This window comes from Bos taurus, chromosome 20 (genome assembly GCF_002263795.3).
Source record: "Bos taurus isolate L1 Dominette 01449 registration number 42190680 breed Hereford chromosome 20, ARS-UCD2.0, whole genome shotgun sequence".
NCBI classification, from domain to species: Eukaryota; Metazoa; Chordata; class Mammalia; order Artiodactyla; family Bovidae; genus Bos; species Bos taurus.
This window is the reverse complement of record NC_037347.1, coordinates 1,640,896-1,661,597: the sequence shown is the minus strand read 5'-3', so window position 1 is coordinate 1,661,597 and position 20,702 is coordinate 1,640,896. Positions and strand designations below refer to the sequence as shown.

The window sequence follows — 20,702 nt, the reverse complement described above, 5'->3', positions numbered from 1 at the left end:
GCCGACCGTCTCACCCCGCCGTCAGCTTTATCAGCAGCGTTCACAGGGCTGGCACACACGGCGACTTCTGAGCACACCACCCATTCCAGGAAGCTTGCCCATACCCATTCTTTGTGGATTAGAGAATATTAACTTTGGCGTTAGAAGACCTGGGTGGGTTGAAATCCTAGCTCTACCACCATGGATAGGTACACTTTAGGATGAATTATTTAACTTTATGAGCCTCCATGGACAATGAAGACAGCGACTCCTTGCAGACCTCTGGCAGGACTGAAAACGCTGCATGTGAAAGCTTGGTTCATGCCTGATACTCAATCAGTGACAGATGTTTTTAACGCTCTTTCTACCCTCTTTGGATGCCTGGCTTTAAATTCTCCATAGTTTCATGTGAGATACTGCCATGCCATCTCTGAACAATAAGGAAAACCAGAGAAAGCAATTCACAAAAGCCAGATGAGCCTCAGACATGAGAAATAACTAGCTTGGGTCCAAGAATTCACATGGGCAAAGCTGAGACTAACCCAGATGGACTTAACTCTGAACTCAGGCAGGCATGAATTAGGGCTTCCACCTAAGCCACTACCCAGCTGGAAGTGTAAGGTTTGAATGGGAGTGTCAATCATTGGTGTTCTCCATGCTCTCACCCAAAACTTATGGCAGACATTACTAATAGATCACAGCACTCTTTCCTACTCTACCCCATGCAGGTTCGGAATCAAGACTCCAGTCATGCTGTCCTATTTCACTGGCAAAACTTTGCCTTCCTCTTTTTATTTTTTATAGAGTCAGTTCTTGTAAGCTTATCCTCCTTGAAATTTATATCTGTTTCTTGATCTAACAGAATAACTGGATGTCCTAGTTGAAGTCAAGTCCTGCTTGACTTCACGTGACAAGGTTAGAAACACAAATATTCCCTTCCAGATTCCACTCTGTTGAAAATGACCTCGTGAGTTTGAGTGAACTCTGGGAGTTGGTGATGGACAGCGGGGCAGGGCACGCTGTGATTCATGGGGTCGCAGAGAGTTGGACGTGACTGACGACTGAACTGAACTGAAAGGAGGAAGAGATATACATGACTAAAAATTATTTAAATTGAACTATGCAACAGGCTTTACCCACCATGCTTTACATGCATTACTTTAATCCTCTCAATAATCCTCTAAATTAGACAGACATCAGGCTTTCCATTTTATAAAAGGGTAATTGAAGCCCAGGAACTGAGATCACTTGCCCAGTGCTACGTGCCCAAGTGTGGATGCCCATTTCCCACTCAGATCTCCCTGGCTTGACATCCAAAGCTCCTTCTCCAGTAGTGAACATCAAAGTCTGCAGAAGACCCCTTGTGCGAGGTTTGCTGACATCATATGACCTTGACCCCTCTCTCCTCATACCCTAAAAGAGCATTTGGTTTTTTCAGATGGTATTGCTCTTCATACTTGAATATGACTTTATATTCTTCTTTGACAACTTTTCAACAACCATAGGAAAAGACAGAAAACATCATTGATTTCATCCTAGAAGCTAACTTTGGCCCTTAGAGTAAATTTTTACAAAGGCAAAGTCCCTTTTCATGGCTCTTGGGGTGGAAGTCTATGAGGAGAAACCAGCATAACCTGGCCCAGGTCCCAGGGGACACAGGCCACTTTCTAACACAGCTACCCAGACAATCAAAACCTGGGCAGAAAGACTCATGTCAAAGCCATAATAATCCTATTAGCTCTCTGCATTTGCATAGTATTTTATAATTGGCTCTTTTGCAAACAATGTTTATCTGATCTTCACCCAGACACTAAAGTTTTATAGATGAGGAAACAGAGACCTTGAGAGGTTAAATCCAGCATTAAATCAGACAGCTTGATCAAAAGGAAACATTTTGTTGACCCAGGTCCTCTCAGAATCAGACATTCTCACTGGCTCATCTTTTAGCTTCCCTTTTCTCCTTTCTTTCCCTGCCTTTGCATTCCCTTTATTCCTTCCCCCCAAACGTAGGTAGTTCATCACAGGGAAATCGGTGCTGAAATTGGAAAGGACGGCTGTGGGATGACTTATTCCCATTTTTCTCAAGGTCACATAGTCTCTCTCTGGGCACCTTTACCTCTCTGGGGCATGGACTCCTTTCTCCTCCCCGCCAACCAGTTCCTCTGTTTGTCCCTCACATTTCAGCTTCCCTGGAGCCTATTTCAGACTTGATGCAATGCAATAGCCTCTACAGACCCCATGGACAGTAGTCTGCCAGGCTCCTCTATCCATGGGATTTCCCAGGTAATAATACTGGAGAGGGTTGCCATTTCCTACTCCAAGGGATCTTCTCAACCCAGGGACAGAACCTGCATCTCTTATGTCTCCTGAATTGGCAGACAGGTTCTTTATCGTTACCACCACCTGGGAAGCCCCATATCCCCAGTAGGTACTAAATGTGTAGTGTAAATAACAATATAATGTAGCAGTTCAGAACATGGTCCTTAGAGCCAGGCAGGAAGAGATCTGAATCCCAGCTACACCCCTTAGCAGATAGGAGCCCTTCAATTTCCATATCTATGAAACAGAGATCTTAACACCTATTCTGAGGATTATTCATTCCACAGATATTTATCAAGTATCAACTATATACTAGGACTTTCTATATGCTAAGGATATAATGATGAACAAGACAAAGCTCCTCTCTACACACACACACACACTCTCTCACTCACACACAGAAGTTCCCAACATTCATTAAATCAAAGGAAGCCATCACATTAGCAGAGTGATTCCCAAACTTCACTTTATATGAAAATCAAATGGGGAGATTTTCAAACTCCCTTTTCCCTGGTCACACTCCATACCAATTCCACTAGGAGGTATGCTGGTGGTAATTAGTCATCAGAGTGAATTCAAGATCCTCATGTGATTTCACTGCAAAGTTTGGAACCCATCACGTTAGCAACAGACACGCCCAGAAAGGCTTATGCTTTTGCATCCTCACCTGCATTCTAGCTGAACACCAGTACCTCATTCATTCTAACCTGAGGCCGGGCAACGCCAGGCATAGCTAGCTAGCGCGCATTTAAGTTAGCAAGTAAAAAGATATCTTATCAAAAGAAGGGGAAGTCGTGTGCATTGACTCATTGGTTTAGATCAATTGTGCTCGAGTTTTCTTCTTCACAACTCATGCGGCACTTGTGAATTAGTGCCGTGATAGTTATGAAGGTCAACCTCAACAGCCTCTTCACTCAGTCTCTTGGCTGCCAAACTCTTTCTCAAACAAAGGTTTCTCAAAGATTTACAGAGCTTGTAGATATGTATCATGAACCACTAAATCAGAGGTCCCGTTCTCTCCAAAGTATCTTGTTTATCAAGGAGACTCTCAACCCCAAAGGGGATCTGAGTTTACAGTGATGAGATTAAAAAGTGGACAGTTTCAGAGACTGACACCTTAACTATTCTCACCACTAAAAATGGATCAGGTTTGACCTATTTCCTTCCAGGGAGCAAAAGCTTCAGAGTTATTTAAGAAGAAGCACTGCTACTTTCATGGGAAACAAACAAATAAGCCTTCTGCTGTCCCGAGGAGCCCCTGGTGTTCATCCTTATACCTTATACCACGAGGCCAGCCCCGGCCTTCAATTGACACAGGGCTGTGCCCATTCAAGCAAAAGTAGGCATTATCTCACCGTGCTGTTTTCTATCAGATGACCAAGGGAAAAGGCAGATTTTTTTTTCTTTTGTAGTGTAAACCAACCTGCAAAAGGATGGTTGTTTTATATTGACTTTTCATCAAGTTGTTGATGGATTCAAAGAGCCGTCTCATGGATTCTTCAAACTCCATCTGTTCCTTGCCTTCGTAAAGCCTGAAAGAAGACACATCTGAATCATTTCTCAAACCAAAAAGCAATACCTTTGAAAGAGTGTGCCAGCTACAAACTTGATTGGAAACTGAAAAGGGGTGGAGACCTGGTCTTAAGGGGCGGGGGCTGGTTCAGCAGTGGCTGCTGCATGATCCTCTCAGGGGAAACCCAGGGCCACAAACACAACAGGCACCATTCAACTGACTCGACCTAATAAATCATCCCCGCCTGCCTTTTATTTAAACCCTGAAGAATCTCAAAGGAATGAAACTTGTCCAAGCTGAAGGGACATTAATAATTTCATCCTTCTTGAAGAATCAGAGGGAGACTTGTCATCAGGTTTTCAAAGTATTTTGGAAGCATCAAGGAGAAATATTTTCAAACATTCTGCCCTGCCCCTTAGCCACTGCCCACTTGTGGGATGAACACGGTCATACCTGCTGTATGTCAGGGGATGTCATTCTCCCTGCCCTCTCATTTCAGGAGTGTACTGAGGACCTAATTTAAAACTTTTGTTCCTCTGATTATAAAGTCCCTACATTGATATTGTTTTTAAAAAATGCATTACTTATGAACTGAGATTCCTCATCAATCCTACTGTAAAACTGGTAATTATTAAGGATGGATCCTGCAATGCAGGAGACGGGGGTTCCATCCCTGGATCACGGCAACCCACTGCAGCATTGTTGCCTGGAGAATTCCATGGACAGAGGAGCCTGGCGGACTACAGTCCATGAGCTGGCAAAGACTCAGACATGACTTAAGCGACTGAGCATGAGCGCAAAGGCTGGATATCCTTGCAGAGATTCTCAAAGTCTGTCTAATGTATACAGGAGACTTTTTATAGAAACCATCCCCTGGTGTAAGATCAGTCTTTAGGCCCCCAAGTCTCAGCACCCTTGTGGCCCAACCTTGGTATGCTGTTCAGCCCAAGGTCTCTCCAAACAAGCCTTTATTACCACCTGGTGAAAAATCTGCACCCAATCTGTGGCATCCTGGGCAAGACACAGAGCAGAGTGCTCCTGTCTCCCACTCAGATAAAGAGGCCTCCTGTCACAGCCCTCCATGGCCCAGCCCCTGGGCTGCCCGCTGCCCGGGAGGTGCCTTGCTCAGATGGAGCACTGACACACTGCAGGGTCTGCCCCTCCCGCAGTCACAGGCTGGGCAGCACCGCCACCTCCGCTCTGTCTCTGCTCCACCTCGCCCAGCCTCTCACTTGCTTTTCTTTAAGCTCTTGCTCTCCTTCCTTTGTCGTCTCAAAGTGGGTGTCTATGTTTCTCTTCTTCTGGGTATCATTCACTAACTCTCTGTCAGTCTGAATGTTTATCTGCTTTTCTCTCTCTCTCTCTCTCTCTCTGACTTCATCTCTCTTCTTAGTCACTCTCTCTGTCTCTTCTCTTCTTTTTTCCCAAGTAGCCCCTTCCTAAAGCCTCCTGAAGTAAGAAGCTTAAGGGGAAGCCACAATGCTTCAATCCAGTACAGGGATCCAGAAACTGCTGCTAACTTTCTAGGTATCTAGTTCAAGGTCATAGCGACAAGGCTGAGAGAAACCTGGAGTTCTGAGGCCCCCCTCCTCCGCGCTCCCTCGCTCCTCCCCTGCCTCTTCCTCCTCTCCCCTTTCCCCCTGTACTGCACCTCTCAGGCCTGAACCAGACAGGTTCTGCCATGGAGGATGTGTTTTGGAGTCAGTCAGCCTGGGTTCCAATCTCTAATCTGCCCAGGACTAACTGAAGCCCTTATTAGTAACAGCAAACACAACGGAGCACCACTCTGCCTCCAGGCACTGCCTGTGTTATGAAATCACACACCCCCGCCCCACACTACGGTAAGGGACCCATCCTTATCCCCACTTTACAGATCAGTGACTCAGCAGCATGCCCAAGGACTCCATGCCAGAAGTGCAGGGGCCAGAATCCAGACCTGGCCATAGGCTCCTGGGCCTGGCCGCTCCATCACTTTGTCCACCACTGGACTGGATGCCTCACCACCAGCCTTAACTCGGGTAAGCCTCAGTTTCTCACCTACAAATACAGGCTGTGCCAGCACTGTGTCCAAGGACCGTGAGGAGCCCAGCTTATACACACGTGACCTGCTGGACACTTGCTGAGTCCTGGTTAAGTGTTAGCTGTTGTTAATTGTTGGAATAGGAGTATTGTACAAATAAAGACATAAACTCTCAATGGATTGCACACTGCCCAAATCCCATCAAAGTGGAAAAGATGAGACAGGGTCTGGCAGGAAGGAAGTACTTGCGTGCTAAGTCACTTCAGTCATTTCAAACTCTTTGTGACCGTATGGGCCATTGCTCACCAGGCTCCTCTGTTCATGGGATTCTCCAGGCAAGAATACTGGAGTGGGTTGCCATGCCTTCCTGCAGGGTATCTTCCCAACCCAGGGATAGAGCCTGGGTCTTTTATATCTCCTGCACTAACAGATGGGTTCTTTACCACTAGCACCATCTGAGAAGCGTGGCAGGAAGGAAGGGAGGATCCTAATTCACAGTGGTGGTACTTTCCTTGTGAGACAGTACTGTGAGATTTTCTTTGTGCCTAGAGCTAAGCTCAGAGAAGGCGATGGCACCCCACTCTAGTACTCTTGCCTGGAAAATCCCATGGATGGAGGAGCCTGGTAGGCTGCAGTCCATGGGGTCGCGAAGAGTCAGACACGACTGAGCGACTTCACTTTGACTTTTCACTTTCATGCATTGGAGAAGAAAATGGCAACCCACTCCAGTGTTCTTGCCTGGAGAATCCCAGGGACAGGGGAGCCTGGTGGGCTGCCATCTATGGGGTCGCACAGAGTCAGACACAACTGAAGCAACTTAGCAGCAGCAGCAGCAGCAAAGCTAACCTAATGGATGGCCCCTCCCTCAAGGCTTTTGCTTTGAAACCCCTTACTCTTTCCTCTAACCACAGCTGCCTGAAAACATTTAGTAAGTGACATTGTAATTTCTGTTACTGGTCTATAGTGTCTTCCTCCCACATTTAACACCCAGATGTGGCTGTCCATGGTGAACACATCATTATTTACATCATTATCTACTATATATGGCCTTTCTCTGTAAGGCACGCATATTTGTATGCTTCTGGGTGCACCTGTGTGGGGGCATCCCACCGTTTGTACTGCCCACAAGAATGGCCTCCAGCAGCTTCCTGCTGCTGGTTGGCCCTGCCCACCCCAACACCCCCTCCCACAATAGACTAGTCCATGACAGAATTCATGATTTTTAACAGAAAATCACAGAAATGGGCTGTGTTGGGAGTCATCCTAGGCAGTGCTCAAGGGGGAAAGTTCATGAACTCTCACTGAAGAGGTATTTGAGGGTACCCTGATTTCCGGCATCCCTGTGTCTAGTTATTTAACACATTTTGGATTTTATGAGCTGCACAACTATTCTTCCAATAACTCCCTTTTTCACTTAGATTAGCCCTGACTGGGTTCACTGAAACTCCTCTCTGGTCAGAACTCTGCAGGGTGAGAGAGGCATCTGCCTGCAGCTCCCTGGAGTTCTAAACCGAGAGCTGCTGGCGAGGCCAGCGAGCACCGGGCCCACGCTTCCTCCTGTGCAGATGACGAGACTGGGGGCCTGGGTGGGGTGGAGACTCAGCTTTGCCACTGTCTCGTAAATGTTACTGACTAAGGTGGGAAGGCAAACAGACTTTTAGGTTGTAACACCAAGTCAAGGCCTTCTACTCAGATTTCAGCTTTGTGGGAAACTGAGTTCAGTTTCTACCAGCAGAACAGATGTGATCTGCTCTAGGTCACAGGCTGCACCAGCGGCAGGGCTAGACCCAGAACTCAGCGTTCTTCTCTTTCCACGCTCCGAGACTAACACACAGCAGAGATGACACAGATCTCACAAGGCCAAGACTGCGGCACCTGCCTCCATGGGAATCTGGGCTGTTATTCACCTTACAGGTTAAGCACCTTAATACCATATTCCATTGAGGGGAAATACAATCTACAGGTGCCAAAGTTTTACAAAGGATAAGAAACAATCCTGTGAAGGAATGGCTTGCATTTTTTTAAATTTATTTTTACGTGGAGGATCATTGCTTTACAATAGGGTTGGCTTCTGCCATACAACAATGTGAATCAGCCACAGATACACGTACGTTCCTTCCCTCGAACCTCTCCCCCACCCCGCACCATCCCACCCCTCCAGGCTGTCACAGAGCACCAGCTGAGCTCCCTGCCTCGTACAGAGACTTCCCACTGGCGATCTACTTTACATATGGTAGTGTATATGTTTCAGTGCTATTCTCTGAATTCATCCAACCCTTTCCTTCCTCCACGGTGTCCGAAGTCTGTTCTCTGTGTCTGTGTCTCTTTTCCTGCCCTGCAAAGAGGTGCATCAGTACCATTTTTCTAGATTCCATATATACACATTAATATATAAAATTCGTTTTTCTCTTTCTGACTTACTTCACTCTATATAACAGACTCTAGGTTCATCTACCGCACTAGAACTGACTCAAATGTATTCCTTTTTATGGGTGAGCGATATTCCGTTGTATATATGTACCACCCTTCTTTACCCATTCATCTGCCTGTGAACATCCAGGCTGCTTCCACGTCCTGGCTATTGTAAACAGTGCTGCATCGAACATTTGGGTGGGATGAAAACCTAAACAGACATTTCTCCAAAGAAGTCATGCAGAGCAGATGTCTAACAAACACATGAAAAGATACTCAACATCACTCATTATTAGAGAAATGTAAATCAAAACTGCAATGAGGTACCACCTCACACCAGTCAGAAAGGCCATCATCAAAAAATCTACAAACCATAAATGTTGGAGAGGGTGTGGAGAAAATGGAACCCTCTTGCACTGTTGGTGGGAATCTAAATCGATACAGCCACCATGGAGAACAGTACGGAGCTTCCTTTAAAAGCTAGGAATAAAACTACCACATGACCCAGCAATCCCACTTCTGGGCACACACCCTGAGAAAACCACAAACGGCTTGTGTCTCACAGTGGCTACACCATTAAGCCAAATCGTCGCAGTCTTATCAGTCCTGTCTGTGTATGTGTGTGTGTGAATTTTTAAGCCTGGGCTTTTATTTGGTGGGGATGGGAAGAACAGTTGAAGAAAATGACTACAGTTGGGAAGAAGAAAGGAAGTAAAAAACTATTTAGTAAAGAACTTTGCTGTCTAGCTAGACTCCTGCATAGACTGGCTGTGTAACCTCAGACAAATTATATCTCTGAAACTTAACCATTCTTGTTGATAAAACAGAGACATGATGCCCACTGAAAGGGTTATTTTGAGGTGAAAAAAAAAATGAGATAATGTCTCTCAAGTGCTTAGTATTGTAGCTGGCACTTAATAAATGTTAAGTAAATATCAGTAATTCCTGTTGTTGATTTCTGAGCACATTGGCAAGCTCTCTGATCTGAGTACATATAAACAGAGTATTTCTTAGAGTAAGGAAAAATGCATAAAGGTTTTAGATTATATGGAAGAAATTAAACTGACGGGGATACAGGAGCAGGGCACACTCAGGACAGTGGGTCCTCTACTGAGAAACCTGAAGAGAAAAGAAAAATAATGCCTCATCTGTCTGCAAGGTTTGAATGTAGCCTTGAAGTCAAGGGCACAGGAGATGTAGTTTCAAGGTCCTTCTTTAGCACTTTTTCTCTGTATATATCCTTCCTTCAGGAGGGAAACATTTTTTTCTGGCTTCAGAACACCTAGAAACCAGCTGATTCTGCCAGGGAACAAATTATTGAAGGGCCTGAAGGCCCTGACCACAAGAAAAACTGGAACAACCTGCGAGGCGCTGTTCTGGGGCATGTGAGTCCAACCACAGCAGGCACTCGGCTCCCAGGGCTTAGATAAATATAGCGCTGCTTGACTGGCATGCGATTCATTAAGGAGACACTGTGCACAGCTGAGCGCTCACTCAATGCAAATAGGGCCCCATATGGTGCGAACAATGCTCTGCACCACCTCCTCCACGCAGGTACCTAAAGCCTCAGCCGAAAGTAGGGATGCCAACCTCAGGCCAGCAACCCAGGGAAGCAGAGCTGAACCAAGGAGCCCTCAGTCTGCAGAAAGCCAGGAGGAAGATTCAACCTGGAATCCAGGGTGGAGGGTTTCCTGTGCCCTGGCCCCTTTTCATTGCTGTACCTATGCCTCAGCCACTTCCCGCTCATCTGAGCCACATTCCCTGGCTTCCTGCCCACCTCTGGGAAGCAACAGAGACACTTCAGTGAGACTGCATGCTTTCCAACCCCTGCTCTGCCACTGACCAAGTGGGCGATCTCTGCTAAACGTCTTCATTTCTAGAAAGTTCAGTGTTCTCATTAGTAAAATGGGACTAGCCCCACACAGTTGCCCTACCTTAAAATAAAACATGTAAAGCAATTAACAGAGTGCCTAGTACACAGTTAATACTAGCTATGGTTATGGACTACCACCGTTTTCTTCTGGAACCACTCCTTTTTGCTATCTAAAGCCGTAGGAGGAAGAAACCAGAAACTTCCTAAAAGCAACTGCTGGTTTTTGAGCCCCTACTATGTGCCAGGCACTGCGATGGAGATAAACAGAGTAAGACTCAGTCTCTATCCCTAAGAGGTCATGAGGCCAACCAATAGGTAAATAATGAATTGCTGTATAGTGAGAAAAACTGAACAATAAAAGTTTAATATCTCTTGAGTGATTCCTAAAGCTCAGGCACTGTGCTCATTTTTTCGCATGGATTAGCTAATTTGACAGAGGTTATTATTATCTACATCTTACATAGGAGAAAGAAAAAAATTAAAGAGGCATGGACAGGGAAATGGAAGCCGAGGAGAGAGAATGGGCTCCAGAGGACACTGACCCCCGTGAGCCACCTGCCAGAAGCCTTCTCAGTCCTCAGCACCCTGCCCCTTAAACCTTAGCACACTCAATGTGGCTATGTAGAAATGTCATGTACCTAAACGGCATCTTAAGGATGGTATTAACAGTCAACTTCTGCTACACTACCTTTATTATTATTACTTTTACCACTAAGACAACTAATGCTGACAACAGCTACCATTTATTAAGCATTCACTATGCACCAGACACTCTTACTAACTCAGCTTGTAAATGGCAGAGTCAGAATTTGAGCCCAAGAGTGTCTGGATCCAAATTTCACTCTTTTAACCACTAAGCACTGGGCTTCCCAGGTGGCGCTAGTGGTAAAGAATCTGGCTGCCAATGCAGGAGACACAGTAGATGCAGGTTGGGAAGATCCCTTGGAGAAGGAAATGGCAATCCACTCCAGTATTCTTGCCCTGGAAAATCCTATGTACAGAGGAATCTGGTGGGCTACAGTCCACTGGGTCACAAAGAGTTGGACACAACTGAGCACACACACCACACAACCTCTAGGTAATACTGCCTCCAGGAACAGAGCCAAGTAATAGCAGCTTTCCGGGAACCGGAATAAGTCACAGTAGACAGGACAGCATCATTCACCCCTAGGATGAGTTCTGCGCTGTCTAGGGAAGTTAGATGGCTGGCTCTAACCTTCTTCTGTTCAAGCTCTAAATCCAAGCTTACCTAACTGATGTTCCTACCCCTGAGCCAGTAATTCAATCTATTGCAGGAGGTGTAAATTAGTGACTCTACAAAAACAACCATTAAGCCATTCATAGTTTCCGAAGAGTAATTACTCTGAAAAATTCACAGCCCTCTAGGATCAGAACCTACCTACCTCTCTGTCTCTCTTTGTCTCTCTCTCTCCACTCCCCCACAATCTGGGATAAAGAAAAACTGTAGCCAAACCAGTGTCTGAGTCTATCTGAAAATCCTCCTTGCATTTATTGATTGTACTTATAGAAAGAAACCCTTCAGTGCACTCAGCAGTCACACTTAAGCCAAAGCAATAGAGCTGAAAAGGGATCACGAAGAGATGCTCCTCTCTCTTATCCTGCTCTTCCCCACATGGTCATCACCACCATCACCACCCCCTCTCTTACCACCAAGGTCTATGGATCTGAACCGAATCACAAACTGCAGATTAAGACATGGAATTTTTGTGCGATGAGCCTGGAGTGAGTTGTCCAGCTCAACACTGACCAGGGAAAAAATTTTGTTCTAAGCGTACCGAAAGTTGAAATGTAAGGAGTTATTCTCAGAAGAGAAAGAAAAAAGCTGTGTTAGAAAGGAACTCTGTAAGGAAGGGCTAGGATAATTAGAAAGGAACTCTATAAGGAAAGGCTAGGATAACTCTAAAGGAAGGGCTAGGAGAAGGGCTAGGGTCTAACACAAAGTAGCCAGTGTGAACTCTCAGGCAGCTCTGGTGGCCAGGGTATTTCATGCAGACTTGATTGAGCTGAATATAACCAGCTGTCCGTAGGCAAGGCTCAGACTGGTTCCTGGTGCTAATCCTTTTGTCACGGACAAAATTTTCTCTACTACAGCTGTTACTTCTCCAGAAGCTGACATTTGAGAAGGGACTGCCCCTTAAGGCAAACTGCAAAGAAGTTTCACTAAACAGGCTTCTTTCTGTAAATCACCCCAGGGGAAGAATGATTTGTAGATAAGAGGGAATAAAAGACAAACTCAACATGTGGGGATCTTGTTTTGAAAAATGTCTAGAGTGGATGCACACCAATTAATGCAATCACTGAAGAAAAACTACCTCAGGTAGAAGCATAAACAGCCTAAATTAAAAAAAAAATAGAAGTCAACAATATGGAAGAAATGAAAGACAAACAATCCATCTAAAACATTCACTTTACTTTTAAAATATGGAAACCCTGTGTAATAAATTAATAGTAAGTAGGTAATAAAATGCAGGCAAAAGCCTTGAAAAGAACTCTAAGCTACGAATCGAGTGTGATGTGTGCCCTGTGTCATCCTTCATTCTGCTGAGAGGAGCTGCAGCCTTTACGTAATTTGGCAGGAAGAACATAGCTGCATCAGTCTGCACTTAGGTAAATTTCTCCATTAGCATGGAAAATGGTGTTCAGGGTCTTTTCCCTCAATATAATTAGAAATTGAGTGTTCCCAAAACAATGTTCCTAAGGATAGAAATAAACACATACACACACACACACAATTTTCCATGGTTTCAAGACATATAGAGAAAAACATAGATTACATCATTTACTTGAAAGAGAAGCTAATACTCAGCAAAGTTCTTCCAGCTTTTTCTCTCAGGCCAAGTTGATCTAAAAAGTTTTGGTACTAAAAAGAAATTAGGTCTTGACTGCTTCTCTTACCATATCTTTCTTTAGTTTCTTAATGACCCAGGAAGTGTTTTTGATACCTTTTTTCAAAATTTGATTAAAATGTAGTTGAGTTACAATATTATGTTAGATGTACAACATAATGATTCAGTATTTTTTTCAGATTATACTCCATTAGAGATTATTACAAGAAATTGGGTATAATTCCCTGTGCTATACAGTAGTATAACCTTTCAGCTTATCTGTTTTATATGTAATAGTCGTATCTGTTAATGGCATATCCCTAACTTGTCCTCCCCCACCCACCTCTCCCTTAGGTAACCATAAGTTTGTTTTCTATGTCTATGAATCTGTCTTGCAGATATATTCACTTGTATTATTTTTTACACTCTACATATAAGTGATAACATATAGCATTTTTCTTTCTCTGAATTATTTTACTAAGCTTACTATTCTCTAGGTCATAACAGAAAAAAAATAAGTTGCATAATGATTATACACATGTGCACACACACACATGCTTAGTAAAGTCTATACATTAAGCTGATCATTTCATTACCTCTTAGAAAAGGAATTCTGTATATCAACAATCCCTTTATACATTTTTATATTATATTCTGGTTTTATAAGTGCTTACTCCTTGGAAGAAAAGTTATGACCAACCTAGATAGCATATTCAAAAGCAGAGACATTACTTTGCCAACAAAGGTCCATCTAGTCAAGGCTATGGTTTTTCCTGTGGTCATGTATGGATGTGAGAGTTGGACTGTGAAGAAAACTAAGCACTGAAGAATTGATGCTTTTGAACTGTGGTGTTGAAGAATACTCTTGAGAGTCCCTTGGACTGCAAGGAGATCCAACCAGTCCATTCTAAAGAAGATCAGTCCTGGGTGTTCATTGGAAGGACTGATGCTAAAGCTGAAACTCCAGTACTTTGGCCACCTCACGTGAAGAGTTAACTCATTGGAAAAGACTCTGATGCTGGGAAGGATTGGGGGCAGGAGGAGAGAAGGGGAGGACAGAGGATGAGATGGCTGGATGGCATCACTGACTCGATGGACATGAGTCTGAGTGAACTCCGGGAGTTGGTGATGGACAGGGAGGCCTGGCATGCTGCGATTCATGGGATCACAAAGAGTCAGACACGACTGAGCGACTGAACTGAACTGAACTGAAGTATCATTTTTAATTTAAGAAGAGCTATCTACTCTTTGCTGTCGGGGAGGGCGAGTGAATATTTCTTGGCTTCCAGTTCCTTTCTATTGTTGCTGCTGCTGCTGTTGCTACGTCACTTCAGTCGTGTCCGACTCTGTGTGACCCCGTAGACGGCAGCCCACCAGGCTCCCCCGTCCCTGGGATTCTCCAGGCAAGAACACCGGAGTGGGTTGCCATCTCCTTCTCCAATGCATGGAAGTGAAAAGTGAAAGTGAAGTTGCTCAGTTGTGTCCGACTCAAGAGAACCCATGGACTTCAGCGCACCAGGCTCCTCCGTCCATGGATTTTCCAGGCAAGAGTACTGGAGTGGGGTGCCATCGCCTTTTCCCCAGAGTCTTTCCTGAAGTCTCGCCTTCTCATCATGGGAACTGGTGCTGGAGCGGGAGATGCAGCTCAAGGCCACACACCTAGAGGCAGATGTCCCTTCACGGTCATGAGATCAAGATGCTGATTTCCAATCTACTGCCTGGTTTACAGCCTGGACTGAAGCCAGAGGGACACTGGCCTGAGAAATGTCAGGTCAGAATTACTCTAAATGGTGATCACGCCCAAACCATCTGAACTTTGCCCTTTCGGTCTGTGGCTTCCCGAGAAGTATGATTAACCCTAGATTAACCCTTGATTAACAAGATTAAGCCCTGCTCTTGTTCCACAAAGAGCCTTGACATTTGGTGTGTAGAGTTAAATAGAATTTTTAACATTTTCTTTACTAATGGTGCTGGTTTTTAAAATGCATGTGCAGTAAAACTCTGTTTAGAAATCTGAGAATACCTGAGGAGGTATCAAGTCCAAACACTCCAAGGTTTGCGTTCTTGGGGACCTCATCTGAGTGGTAGGAAGGCTGAGGGCCGGGCAAGGTCCCAGGAGAGGGCAGGTTGGCAGAAAGAGCTGCTGCCTGAGTCCCCGGACTGAGCTCTAAGCCAGAGACCTTCACAGCTCACTTCACTCCAGCACTGGGTTCCTTACCTCTAAGGAGACCACACGACCATTGAGGGAAACCTCCAGGACTCCTAACTGGCTTCTACTGTCAAAGAGTCAGGATGGGGTATGACAATCATGTAAGACCAAGCCTGCTCACACTGCCGAGGCCCCTCACATGCCAGGGCCATGTCAGTGCCCAAGGCAGAGCCTGGAGTAGGTAGGGGTGGGTCTTCAAGAGCCTGAGGATCAGCCGGGCACCAAGAGCCATTTTCTGTAGTTTTATTGAGTATAATTAACATATAAAACTGTGTAAGTTCAAGGTATACCATGTGATAACTTGATACAAGTATATGTTGTAGAAGGACTGCCACAATAAGGTTGGTCAACACATTCATAACCACAGAATTGTGTGTGTGTGTTGAGAACATGTAAAGTCTGCTCTTTCAAGTATATAATACAACAGCAGTCCCCAACCTTTTTGTCACCAAAAAGGGATTGGTTTTATGGAAGACAATTTTTCCTTGGACTGGGAGGTGGAATGATTTAATTTTCACCCACCACTCACCTCCTGCTCTGTGACCCAGTTCCTAACAGGCCACAGATGAGCACCACCCATGGCCAGAAGGCTGGGAACGGCTGTGATACAATATTGTTAACTATTGCCACCAAGGCCATTTACTATTCTTCATCTTCATCAGCACCATTTTCATCCAAGTCCCCAGTACCTCTCATTTGTAGAGGTTTCTGAACCACCTCCCTTCCTTCACTCTTAATTCCTTTCAATCCATTTTCTACACAATGGTCAGAGGGACCACTCTAAAAACACAAATGCCATGCTCCCTTTTTCCCTCAGAATATTGTCCAGATTCCAGGGCCTGACTTTCAAGGATCGTCAAGGTCTGTCCCTTACTGTCCTTCTAGGCAATCTTCTGCTACTCTAATGCCTCCATCACTGAATTCCAGCCACTCTGCCTTTCCACAGCTCAATTGAGCCGAATCTCTACTGTCTCAGGGACCTCCTGTCAGCTTTCTATTTACCTGCCAGGTCCTACTCATCACTCAGGTCACAGCTTGGACAGCACTTCCTCCAGAACACCTCCATGACCTCATGATATGATTTGACTGTTACATGCTCTCAAGGCATCTCATACACACACACCTCTCTTAGTTTCACATTCGCCACATCCCTTCCCACCTAGAGTAAAAATCCCATGTGTCTCCATCATTCACTCTCATATTTCCAGTGCTTAGCAGAGTGGTCTAGTGGCTATTCAATAAATATTTGTTGGGTAAACACTTAATTGCTAATGCAAACCAAACCTTGATCACAAGACTAATTTTTCAACAAGATGGAAACGTTCATTTTTAAGTCAAGGGCTTAAAAAGAAGAACCAGGTTTTATTGCCCAGCATGCCTGAGACAGGTATAAAATGTGTTGGTGCTGAATGTAGGGAAGAATATATGCTGAGTTACAGGCCCTTTAGAAGCTGTAGGCTTGGCGGGGGGAAAGTTGACAGATACCCATGTACTGAAAACCTTTTTACTGGCTTTAGATTTCCAGGCCTGAAACGACCTGTGAATTAATAACAAGGCACACACTCCTTCTGCCCCTTGGATGCCTCCAAAATGGGGGAAAATGGCAAAAACTCAGATTCAGAGAAGCAAGACATGCAGTGCGTGCAGCAGACCAAGACGCCCGGGCAGGGCCTTCAACATGCTGTCTGCTGGCTTCCAGGGTTTAGGAGAGGCTGCCTTCGAACATTTATTATAATGGAGGAGCCACCAGATTATTACATTAAATCATACCAGGAGGAGGAAAATGTTGATCACAGAAGAGGGGCTCTGATCTACACAGGTGACCTTTAAAACCCAGGGCTACCCTGCTGACACAGCTGTGCATGTCTGGCCTAGAACCTGGAGCAGAACGCATCAGTCACTCCAGGAAGCAAGCCATGAAGGAGGAGGGAGGGAAAACTAAAAAAGCAATGGAGTCCCTGAAACCCAGAAGGAAAACTTTTACTTGGCTTGAGCAGGTATTAGAAAATTTATTCAACTAATAAATATTAGTTGAGCTCCTACTATATACCAATAATGCTGTCAAGGAATCTATAAAAGGAAACAAAAATCAATACCCAAATATGTAAAATGGAAGCTGTGATAGGCATTTGGGTGTCAATTTTTATTTCTCTTTTCAAATTCCTTGATAGTACAGTGATCATCATATAATAGATGCATGTTTGTGGTACATACTTGAAAACAAATGCATGGACAATGAGAATATGAAGAGATTTGGCCCAGAGAAGGACAGGGAGAGGTTCCCTGAGAGAGTAATGCTTGAGGTGACCCAGGAGATGAGAATGAGAGAAAATGAGGAGAAAGGGAAAAGGGGCATTCCATCCCCAGGAAAGCAGGCATACAGGCCCTGCAGCAGAAGGGAGCTGAGTGAGTCAGAAGAACCGAGTGGGGGACCCTGAATCCAGAGTGGAGAGAATCTGGGTAAGCTGGGTGAAGCGAGGCTGGGAGGCAGCCAGAGACCAGACCTACAGATCTTCCCAGGTCATGTGAAGTTTTGCCTTCATCCTGAGAACAATGAGAAGAAATTGGAGGATTTTGAGAAGGTGAGCACCTCCATCAGACCTGAAATGTGGAAAGATCATTCTGGCTGCAGTGGCATTAAAAGATCTCCTCCACTTTTGGCATTGTAGTGGAGACAGTGCCGTGGAGAGCATCTCAGTGAAAATGACTAGCAGAGCTGGATTTTTAAAATGAAGCCATGAACTGTTGACAAAGTACAGAACCCACAGAGGAGGAACACACTCACAGAGCAATGAAGCCAGCTTCTGCCTCTGAGGCACTGGCTCAACCCCAGTTTCTTTAAACTCCTGTGCGGATGGCTGCTCGAGGAAGAAAGGAATGACATCAGTCCTGGAGCCTACATATTGGAGACCCCAGCAATAAGCTGATGTCCCACGTTGCCTCACCTTCCTATAAAGAAGGGTGAGAAATAAATCTACTGCATGGAAAAAAACAGTAAGGAAACTTGGTGTTTGGTAGAGAAGGAAAACACACCTCTAGTCCTCACCTGGACTTTGTTTATTTGTGGTTGTGTTTTTTCCAAATTCACGTGCCTCACTTGGATTGTCAAGGAGAAATTTTGACTTAAAGAAGTCTCTGCTTGTTAGTGTCCCCCAAGTAAACCATGGAAAGGAATTTTTATTTTCTTTGGAAAAAAAATAAAAACTTTAATTCAAGGCTAAAAATACCTAACAACTAACAAAGTTGAAAGGGAAATAAAGTTAAAAAAATAATAACAGGGACTTCCCTGGTGGTGCAGAGTTGAAGACTTTACTTTCCAATGCAGGATGTGTGGGTTTGATATCTGGTCAGGGAGCTAGGGTCCTACATGCCTCGTGGCCAAAAAATTAAAACAGTTCTAATGAGGTAGATGAACCTAGAGCCTATTATACAGAGTGAAATAAGTCAGAAAGAGAAAGATAAATATCATATATTAACGCATACATATGGAATCTAGAAAGACTCTACCAATGAATTTATTTGCAGGGCCGCAGTGGAGAAACAGACATAGAGAACAGGCTTATGCACGCGGGAGCGGGTAGGAAGGAGAGGATGGGATGTATGGAGATAGTAACATGGAAACTTAGACTACCATAAGTAAAATAGACAGCCAATGGGAATTTGCTGTGTGACTCAGGGAACTCAAACAGGAGCTCTGTAACAACCTACAGGAGTGGGATGGGAAGGGAGATGGGAGGGAGGGTCAAGAGGGAGGGGACATATATGTACCTATGGCTAATTCATTTTGATATTTGGCAGAAAACAACACAATTCGGTAAAGCAATGATCCTTCAATTTAAAGAATAAATAAATAAAATCAGGAAAAAAGATAAAGAAAGAAAACACAAGCAATATTGAACAAATTCAATAAAGACTTTTTAAATGGTTTTCATTAAAAAAAAATCTTAAAAAAATAATAATGACAATAAAATGCACAAGGAATCATGGTCACCCAAAACAGAAACAGCAGATTTAGCCTCACAAACACTCTCCCTATTGGAATTTCCAACAAAGAATATCAACTCTCATATTTAATATGTTCAAAATATAGAAAGAATGCTTGAAATATGATCAAGAAACAAAACTTTAAAAATTATATTTGAATAAGAATCCTATGGAATTTCTGAAACTAAATAATATAATGATTAAAATAAAAAATTTCATTCAATGAATCAAACAGTATATTAGATGTTGTTAAAGAGGAAAACTGGTGGGCTGGAAAATAAGTTCAAAGAAATTAACCAGGATGAATCCCTAAAACCAAAAAGATAGAAAATATGAGAGTTTATGAGACATGGAGAATAAGAAGTCTAACATATATTAGCTGATACTTCAGAGAGATAATAGGATATATGAGGAAAATACAAAACTTGAAAAGAAAGATGAATGAGAAATGCTTTAAAATTGGTATTAAAAATACCAAACTCCAGATCCAAGAAAACTAATTTCTAGTTGTATAAACAAACTCATTCCAAAGTATAACACTGAGAAATACAGAATATCAATGAAAAAGAGATGATCTTAAAAGCCACCGAGAGAAAAGCAACACATGCCTATAAAGGAACAGCAGCAAGACTGAGAGGGAACCCTTAGAGCAATCAGAGTGGAAAAGAGAACTAGAGGTCTACATCCAGGGAAACTTCCTCCCCAGTTTCAGAATAAAGTCAGAGACTCTACCAATAAACTTTCTTATGATTAATATAAAAGATTTACCTGAAGTAGAAGGAAAACATATGGAAGATCAAAGATGACAGGAGAAGTGATAAGTTATCTCCACTGTGATAAGAAAACACAGTATGAAATCTGCCACCTTAACTTCTTTTCCGTTAAAGTATAGTAGTGTTGATGAACTTTCATTCAATCATATGAATAAATACTGACTGCTTAAAACAATAATAACGTCTAATCTGTGGAATTACCAGAAAAAAAGGCAAAACTGAAGTATCACTCAATTCTAGCATAATATTTAAGAAGGAAGTGGCAGTGTCTTTTAAAATCCTTTATTATTCAGAAGGACTGTGAAGATATTAACTTCAGATTTTTATTAAGTTAAATATGTATGATAGAATATCTAACTAGCCACTAGTAGAATTAGGTATAAAATGTATAACTTTCAAACTATTAAAGGGGAAAAGCAAGTGAGAAAATTGAAGACAATTCAAAAGAAAGAAAAAAAAAAAAAAAGGACCAAAAAATCAGAGTGTTGGGGAAGACGCACATCTAAAATGATACAAATAAGTTCAAAACATCAGCAGTCACAATAAAATGTAATATTGATGAACATTATTGTCAAGTTAATAATAGGTACTACCTTAAACTGATTAAAGGCATCTATTTTTTAAATCCGATACATAATATAGATGACCATTTTTATTCAACATTGGTCTAGAATCCTAGCTAAGGCAGTAAGATAAGGAGAAAAAGAATTAGAAAGAGAGAAACAAAGCTTTCTATATTTACAGATACTATAATTGTCTACTTTGCAAATTCAA

General features: G+C 43.4%; 1 protein-coding gene across 2 annotated transcripts in view; it reads right to left on the bottom strand.

Annotated features, from left to right (window-relative positions):
* The window catches only part of DOCK2 (dedicator of cytokinesis 2), a 457,600-nt gene that overhangs the window by 340,581 nt on the left and 96,317 nt on the right, over positions 1-20,702 (bottom strand). For both annotated transcript variants that reach the window (XM_024981420.2, XM_024981421.2), the window contains one exon: positions 3,722-3,830. In XM_024981420.2, coding sequence (XP_024837188.1) covers positions 3,722-3,830 — 109 coding nt within the window. The remainder of the gene's footprint in view (positions 1-3,721; positions 3,831-20,702) is intronic.